The sequence below is a fragment of the Cryptomeria japonica genome, chromosome 9, assembly GCF_030272615.1.
Source record: "Cryptomeria japonica chromosome 9, Sugi_1.0, whole genome shotgun sequence".
NCBI classification, from domain to species: domain Eukaryota; kingdom Viridiplantae; phylum Streptophyta; class Pinopsida; order Cupressales; family Cupressaceae; genus Cryptomeria; species Cryptomeria japonica.
This window is the reverse complement of record NC_081413.1, coordinates 234,542,236-234,551,423: the sequence shown is the minus strand read 5'-3', so window position 1 is coordinate 234,551,423 and position 9,188 is coordinate 234,542,236. Positions and strand designations below refer to the sequence as shown.

The 9,188-nt window shown below is 37.4% G+C and overlaps 1 protein-coding gene across 1 annotated transcript; it reads right to left on the bottom strand.

Annotated features, from left to right (window-relative positions):
* Positions 1–5,477: 5,477 nt before the first annotated feature.
* Positions 5,478–7,507, bottom strand: LOC131076974 (receptor-like protein kinase HSL1). Its single transcript, XM_059211565.1, has 3 exons — positions 6,889–7,507; positions 6,565–6,764; positions 5,478–6,443 (listed from the first exon to the last, which is right to left on the bottom strand). Exons 1-3 carry the CDS (start codon positions 7,505–7,507, stop codon positions 5,478–5,480), a joined length of 1,785 nt encoding a protein of 594 aa, XP_059067548.1.
* Positions 7,508–9,188: the final 1,681 nt, after the last annotated feature.

The following is a 9,188-nucleotide window of genomic DNA, read 5'->3' as shown; positions in this document are numbered from 1 at the left end:
GAGTATGTTACAACATCAATGAATTGCATGCAGGAAATCTAGATGAGACATGTGGTGGAAGGTTTTAAATTTGATATGTTTGAACCAGTAACTATTTATTGTGACAATACAAGCGCAATTAATATTTCAAAAAATATTGTGTTTAATGCAAGAACAAAGCACATAGAATTGAAATATCACTTTCTAAGGGAGAGAAAAACAAGTCAGAATGGATAACTGATGACGATATACTGGAGGTGAAGATAAGTTGTGCATATAATTTTCTAAGAGTATGGAGAAATAATTTGAGATGTCTATGATTGGTGAGATAAAAAAATTCTTAGTTTTGCAGATTACTCAAACTGACAAAGGTATTTTTATCTGTCAAACTAAGTATGCTAAGGAGTTGTTGAAGAAATTTGGTATGGGACATTGTAAACCGGTAATTACTCCTATGATTACAAGTGACGAATTGACAAGAAAATATGTTTCTGCACTGGTAAATCCTACAAGAAAAATTAATGATTGGAGGTATGCTTTATTTGACTTAGACTAGGCTTGACATAATGAATGATGCTTGTATTTTTTCAAATTTCAAAGTGATCCTAGAGAAAATCATGAGAGTGCGGTGAAAATGATTTTAAGATACTTGCAAGGTACATCATAATATGGTTTGTAGTACCCCAAGGATGATAACTTTACTTTATGTGTATATATAGATGTTGATTGGGCTGGAGATGTTAATGATGAAAAAAGTACTTCCGGTGGAGCTTTCTGTCTTGGAAAGAAGTTGGTTTCATGTATCAGAAAAAAATAGTCATGTACTTCTTTATTTATTGCTAAAGTTGAGTATGTTGTTGCTGCTACTAACTATACACAGGTTCTATGGATGAAGCAAATGTTGAAGGATATAAAGGTGGATTGTGATGCACCGATATTTATTCACTGCGATAACTCTACTGCTATTGATATATCAAAAAATCTGATATTTCATTCTAAGACAAAGCACATATCTATCAAGTATGACTTTTTGAAGGAAAATGTGAAAGCAAATGAAGTCAAAATGGTTTATGTGAACACTAAAGAGTAGATTGCAAATATTTTCACTAAACATTTGCCCAAGGAATCATTTGAGTACCTGAGAAATAGATTGGGAGTTTCTGCCCCTCTAACAGAGAACTGATTGATGCGGTTTGGCATTAGTCTTGTATGCATTATTAGAGATAATATTCATTATGGCATTGATGTGGGGATGCTACTACTCAGAAAGAGTAGTCATCTTTGTGATTCAGAGGTTTATGTCTTTGCTTTGATATTTTTGTTGAATTTCTAGCATTGATGTCAAAGGGGAAGTGATATAGATGTGAAAAAAAGAAAAAGGAGTTGTATACATCAGTGGGAGAGATATTGATAAAGAGAGAGATTTAGAGATTTACAGAGATATTATTAACAGGGAGATTTGTTTGGCATTTTTTGGTACTTAGATGTTTTTCACATCTAGTGTTGCCATCAATGCCAAAGGGGGATATTGTTGGTCATTTGGTGGAATTTATTACGTGTTGCATTAATGTTTTGTCAATGATACCAACACTAGTTGTTTGGATGCTTTACCGACACACTTTTGGTCCCGGTAGGTTGAGTGGTTTTCTAGTTGATTTGGATTGAGTAGGCTCCAGTATAGTTTGGTTATGGTATTGGATTATTCATGATACTCATGTTCATTTTCAGTAAGTTAGTTTTTCTCTAGTGATTGGATGCTATCTTGTTTGCTTAGAAGCTTAGTTTCTGATTTCAGCGAGGGTTTCACTAGTAGAGATTTTGATGAAGATCTTTGATGAATTGCATAAGTGGTGTTGATGTAGCTTCTGGTAGATTTTCAGGATGTTGTTGGTGATCATGTTCGACACTTGGCAGATGGAGATCATTATTGTAGCGTGTGGACCTATAGTGGGTCCCAGTTGATCTAGGTTATGAACCGACTTTAATGAAGCGTGTGGATTGGACCTCTTGATATGTTTTCGGGATGTCTTATCTATTGTATATTATTTGTTTGGTCTAAGGCCGACATGTTTTGTAATTATATAATTGGTTTATTATCTGGTGGTCGACATGATTGTTTATGGTCGATGATTTGTATATAAAGATGTAAGATCTCATTGTAGATCATATATGGTAGAGATCATAGGAATGGTCAAGGGATGTTATGTGTAAATAATGTAATATCATTCAGGTAGAGGATTGGTTCGATCATTGGAGATTGAATTGGGTTTATGTAAGAGGATTTAGTCTTCTGGTATTGAGTTTAACTGGATCTATACTCAGGCATAGGATATGATATCTTTTGCAGTTCAAAACTTCTTCGGATTGTATTCTGGATTTCTATGTAGTCAGTGAGACTCTTTTTGTGATGAGCAGTGTGCTATAGGCTGTTGGCCTTCCTGCAAGTGTAGGCCCCTCAATTGTAATTCATATACTTACTGTAGAAGTATTATCTATCAGTGGGTAGGCTTCCCACCATGGTTTTTCCCTTTACCAGGTTTTCCACATACAAATCTTGGTGTCATGTAGATGGTATTTGTCATGTGATTATTGTTTATGCTTAATTGGTTTAACTACTATTCTGGTATTTGGTTTAAGCATTCCAATATTAATTTTTGGGTTCCGGTAATCTATGACAATTGATTCAGCTCCCCCCCCTCTCAGTTGTCTTCCAGTTATTTGAACTGTCTAACACATTTTCACAAAACCATTGCCGAAAACTACCTTTGAGTACCTCAGAGATAAATTAGGGGCTAGATCCCTCCACAAGAAAAACTAGGATGAAGGAGATGCATCAATCCAGTATGCTTATTGAAAATGTTTTCACTATGGATTGATGAAATGGTGGCTACTCTGTAGGGGGAGCAACTTAGATGAGATTTGTAGGAATGATGAAGACAACAACAACATATTTGATGACCAATGATGCATATGCACCTTTGGCATTGTTGTCAAAGGGAGGGAATAAATATGATTGGGGAGAAGATATATATTATCCTAAGGAGAAGAAGATATATAACAGGAAAGGGGAGAAGTAATGAAGATTTAGTTCTAGATGGAGAAGAGAAGAATCGATAGAAGAATGAAGCACCACAAAGAAGTTCTAGAAATGAACAACATGATTCCAGTTTAATATGTTGGTGTTTATGTTGGTGTTGCTATCAATACCAAAGGGGGAGTATGTTTGCCAAAGGGGTAGAATGTTGGCATGATTGGCATAATTGATGCAGATGAAGAATGATGATTGAACCAGTAAAACATTGTTTCTGATGACATTGTGATGAAGAGATTGAGATTGCATGATTGTATGAGTTTGATCAGTTATTTGTGTTATCATTGATGGCAACTGATGTTTACTATGTTGAATTTTGTCATCTTAGTCTTTTTGGTCTACCAAAAAGAGCTTATCGGTAAAGAAACATGAAACTGGGAATTAGGACCTAAACCAGTAAATAAGGAAATGTTTTGATTAGATCTGGTGATTGGTGATGATTGAAGTGTTGTGGTTTGGAATGTGAGTTTGTATCACTGTAATATGTATTTTACTAGAACCAAATCATGTTTATGATTTCTGTTGTATTTTTGCTAGGATTTAAGAAGGGTTTAAGGATCGATAAAGAATTCACTTAATTGATAATGATTTTTGGTTTGGTGATGATCTACATCAAGTTCAAATGTTGGAAGTGATGTGGCACAACCCATGTAGATGGATGAATTGTTGTTTTGTCATGTTTGAAGATGGAGTTTCTTGGGAAACAACGAAGCGCTTAGAAGAGTGTTCTAAGGGTTTGACTTTGTATCACATCAAGTTGTTGTGATGAGTTATGGTCATTCAATGGTTGATATTGTCTTATAAAATATTTTAATGATCTGTATGATGATCTGATATGATCTGTGATGATCTATATTGTAAATTCTTGATGTATCCAGGGTTTAATAATCGACTAAGTTATACAGGTTATTCAAGTCACTTTAGATGATGTTTTTTGTGTCAGTGGTTTTGAGAAGAGTGTAAAGCCGAACCAGAGTGTGAGAGATCTGCAAGAGTGTTCTAGACTTGGAGCAAAACTGGATCTAATCAAGCAAGCAATGAAGTGTTGTACACATATCATTCACTATTGTTCCCTAATAGTTGCAGCAGTGAAAATCCCTTATCTGGGCATGTCCTAACATGCCTTACATTGTAAATCCCCGAATAGGGTAGCTCAACATCTGAGTTCTACATCCTCTTGTAAGGTTGACCCTAATACGTCAAAGTTTCTAACAGAGCTCATCATCTAAATCCCTTAGCTAGGTGACTCCTAACAGGGTCTGCTCCTAACATGGCACCTTTTTAATCTCCTAACCGAGCTAGGCTTCTAAGAGGGCGCATTCTGAAAGAGTGTATAATTCTTGTGGGTATAAATTCCCGCCATGGTTTTTCCCTATTTGGGTTTCCATGTGAAAACATGGTGTTCATATGGTGAAAAAATTTAATGGGTTGATTTGTTTTATTTTCAGTTTACGCATGTTGATGAATACTTGATGAGTGGTATTGATAAATCAATTAAAAAGATGGTTATCAGTGGATACCGGTACTGGTAAATGATTTTGTTGTTGGTTAATGTTGGATTTGGTGAAAGTTTTATGAGGTTGAGTTTCAGTTTTGAATTTGTTGTTAATACTGATTCACCCCCCTTCTCAGTATTATCCAGATCCTCTAAGGTTAACACAACTTGTTGAGACACTGCAAGCCAGAACCAAGAAGGCCCTTGGAACACCGAGACATAGGGCACGAAACCACCAACCATAAACAATGGCCCAAAAAGCTTGTCAGCAAAAAGCAACGTTGAAAGTGATAGAGACAAGGGAGAAAGGGATAGGAAATGTTGACCAGATCCCATAGAGGAAAAACGAAACTCCTAGCAAGTTAACTGCAAGACATATGACTCAACTAACTTGACAAAATACCCTATAGCACACGTACCACTCGCCAAAGCAAGCACAAGACTCTGGAGGGCATTCCGACTTGAAATAGGAGCAAGTAAATGAAATTATATAAACCCAGAAGGCCTATAGGAAAGATTTGTCTGAGTCCCCAAGGGTCTCAACAAGCAAGCACGACAAATCCCAACTAACAACCCTCTGAACAAGAAGGTCCATATCTAGAATGTGACACAACACAATGTGTTTTGGGAGGTCATACAAAACTCCCCCAAAGAGGCAAACAAATAGATAGAGCAGCCATGAACTTGTTAGTGAGATGCTTAAATTTCTTGACTTGTTAGTGAAATGGTTATGACTGTTTGATAGTAAAACTTTAAGTAGATATTTTTAATTAATATTTGACAAACTATTTGAAAAATCACGTTGTACACTATATAATATTTATCATAATAGGTAGTAATAACATCAGATTCTTAGAGGGTTCCTTATATTACTCAAGTGCACATGGCTACTATCATGGAGGGTTCCTTATATTACGCTGTCGAATTCAATGTCGTCATTTTCCACAATGGTGCGTCACTTTGCTTCCTCACACACGAACGATGCAGACAAATGGAGTACAAAGCTATTGCTAGTATACTTAAAGAAGGCACCAGAATGATAGCTAACCTCTGAGGCGACAGCTTACGTGTAGAGAAACACGAAGGTAGCGTGAGGTTCCGTCCTCCGCATAGCATTGGGTTGCCCAGAAAGCTCTCCTTGTAAACGGGAATGTCTAAAACATCAGGAATGTGTCCAGACAAGTGATTGTTGGATACATTGAAAATATTTAGATTCAGTCGTCCCATTTCGAGAGGAACACTACCAGAGAGCAAATTGGTTGGCAGATCAAGACTATATATGTTGCTGAAAAATCGAGGGGTTTTGACTGTAAGTTTATTGTAACCCAAATTGAGCTGATTAAGATTCTCCAGCGACATAATTTCCTCGGGAATTTCTTCTGAGAGAAAATTATGGTCCAGAAGGAGAATATTGACCAAACTTAAGCTCGTGAGCTCATGCGGAATGGGCCCTAACAAGCGGTTGTTGCTAGCTTCAAATACTTGAAGTTTTGTCAGCTGACCAACTTCTGGAGGAATGCTTCCTTTGAACCGGTTGTTGCTTATCTTCAATCGCCTCACATTCTTCGCTTGGGCAATTGCAGCCGAAATCTTGCCTTCAAACTTATTGTTGTTTAAAAACAATCCCTTGAGTTTGACAGCACCCCATAGCCCCTCTGGAATCTCACCGCTCAGCTGGTTGTTGTCGATGTAGAGATATTGTAGAGATGTGCAATTTTCAAAGAACGGAGGCAGGGTACCGTTGTAGTTGTTTGAAGTAGTTGCGAAGCCATACAATACTCCTCCCATGAACAGATTCCTTGGCAGAGGGCCTCCCAATCCATTTTCTGACGCATCAGAGACAATGAAATCGGAGTATGTACCCAAACTCTGGGGCAACTAGCCATTGAACTTGTTGGTGTACAGCATCAAGTTACTCAGGTACCGTAGCTCTCCGACTTGAGTAGGTATCTTTCCGCTAAGCTGATTGTCTTAGCTGAGGAAGACTCAGATATGTGACATTGCCGATTGCAGTGGGAATTGTGCCCTGAAGCTGATTGTGGCCACAATCCATTTCGGATAAGCTCGTCAGCTGGCCAATGTTCCACGGAATGACAAGTTGTTGTGAGAGATATACAGTGTTCTCAAATTTGAGAGAGCCATTAAACTGGTCGGAATTTTGCCCGAGAGATGATTCTGCGACACATCCAGGTCCTCCAGCTGCGTTAGGTTGCCCAAGGAAGCCGGGATATAACCCCATAGATTATTCTGAGAAATATCCAGGCTCTCCAGCTTCGATAAATTTCCAAGAAAGCCGGGATTTCGCCTTCAAGGCTGCAGTTACCTAGGCTTAACACCTGCAGCTGTTTTAAATTGCCAAGCTCTCTCGGAATTAGACCAGGAAGCAGAGGATTGCGGCCAATCGCGAAGTTCGTTAGAGACTCCAAATTCCCGATGAACATGGGGAATGTCCCACTCAAACTATTTTCGTGGAGGAAGAGAGCTTCTAGCTTTGGCAGCGTTCCGAAAGCTAGAGGAACGGAGCCGCTGAAAGCATTATGTGCTAAGTTCAAGATTCTCAACTCACTCAATTGGAAGATATGAGCTGGGAACATTCCAGCGAAATGGTTGCTCGACAAATCGAGCTTTCGCAAACGTTTGTAATGCAAGAGGGCATTGGGGAAGGGACCGCTGAAAGCATTGCCCTGGAGAGTCAAGGCCGTGAGATTGGGTAGGGTGCATATAGCAGAAGTCAAGTTGCCAGAAATCAGCGCATCGATGATATCAACACTGGTAACGGTGTTGAATGCATCACAAGAGATTCCATTCCAAGCGCATGGATTTTGGTGAGACTCATTCCAGTTGCTCAGAGCATTACTGGTGTCCCTCCAATCTACCTTTCGGATTTTAAGCAAAATCAGCCCATCATGAGAGAGCGAAGCGCAATGGGGAAGCAAAAGCATGTAGCTGAGAATGAATGAAAAGTAAGGGAGAGCTCGGCGGAGCCTGATTACTGCAGTTTGGTTTGCAAACTTGGATTAGACCCCCCCCAAAAAAAATAAAAAAGCAGAAAGAAAGACCACACTCACTTTGTAAATCTTGGAGATTTGTCGATGAGTAATATTTCTTTCTCACCTCAGCGATGGTGGTACCTGGTACAAATAAAAAAACTTCGACTTGTGCAACTGCAGAAAACAAAAAATCTAAATTTTGTCAAGGAAAATTTTAAGGCAACTTCGTTGTACTCACTTTGAGACATGGAATTGGCTTTTGACGTTACATAGAATTGAAAGTTGAGGATAGATGTGAGAACGTGAATCAGTCTCATTCAAGTTGCTCAAAGCGTTAGTAGTGTCCCACCGACTCCAATCTTGCTTTCTGATTTTAATTAAAACTACGACGTCAAGCGAGAAAGAAGCGCAGCACGGAAGCGAAAGCAAATAGTTGAAAACAAGTGAAAAGAAAGTTAGAGCTGGCGGAGCATGATCTGTGAATTAAAATTACAATCAGTAAAACGCTCGCTCTGTAGAAATAATGGAGAAGTGCTTTCAGATTTAAAAGATTGGCCATAAGTTTAATTCCCCACGTCAGGGATGATGTCAGTTTGTAGAAAATTTTGAGTCGTGTGAAAATTCCAAGTTTTGTTAAAGTGGAAACTTCCTAGTGCGCGCTTTGAGAGAGAGCATTTCGGTTTTGACGTTACTAGTAGTCTAGTACCATAAAACAACGAATGATGCGGAGACGTGAACGACCCGCAATGTCTTCCATCATTTCACTTACAATAGTCCATCGATTGCACAAAGACAATCCATATAGTTCCAAATAATATAGAAATGAGGAATCACGAGTAAGTTGTTAGGCATGTTTTAGTTGATAGTGAGGTATTTGTCATATTTTAGTTCATTAATCTTGTACATACATATTATTTTAATATTAAAATAAATATTATAAAATTAATTATTTAAGTACATTTATCATTAATGTATAAATCTACGTAGTTATACATTATTCAATATCAACAAAATACATATGTTTGATGTATTAATATTTCATATGAGATAAAATAAATATTATTCATAATAATCATAATTTTTTTTTTAAATATTAAAATTTAATACATAATATTATGATAATTTATGCAATCATACAAGTGATTAATCCAAACACATAAAAATTGCCAAATCACTATGTTATTGCTCTTTGATAAATAATATACATTTCATTGCTTTAGTAATAAATTTTGTTCCCAACTTGACATAGAAATATGGTTATTATTTCTCATTGTTATATCATCTATCATAAATATTGAACATTAAATGTTCATATTAAAGACTTTAGCCACCATATATGCCATTAGATGGAAGAATCGAAAGCCAGACAAAAAGTGTCAAGGCATTAAATGACTTAGGCAAGGCAATTCCTTTAACTCTCCTAGAAGAGATAGAGTTCACCAACACATATCCAAATCCTCTAGTAGTAAGTACATACAAACATGGAGCAAGAGGACACCCTTGATAGATACAATGGTGAAGCCCAAAATCAACATGCTAGCAATCATACATAGAAGCATCCCCAAAGAGCATTTGTACAAATTGAATAAAGAACAAACCAAACCTAAGAGAAGCCAATACAGCCAAAATGAAA

Excerpts from the sequence above, each read along its gene's own strand:
- LOC131076974 (XM_059211565.1), bottom strand. The coding sequence starts at position 7,507 with ATGCTTTTGCTTCCCCATTGCGCTTCGCTCTCTCATGATGGGCTGATT. Across the intron at positions 6,765-6,888 it reads GCTGCAGGTGTTAAGCCTAG|CTGGAGGACCTGGATGTGTC; the intron begins GTAACTGCAGCC and ends AACCTAACGCAG. Across the intron at positions 6,444-6,564 it reads TTCCCACTGCAATCGGCAAT|TTGCCCCAGAGTTTGGGTAC; the intron begins GTCACATATCTG and ends TTCAATGGCTAG.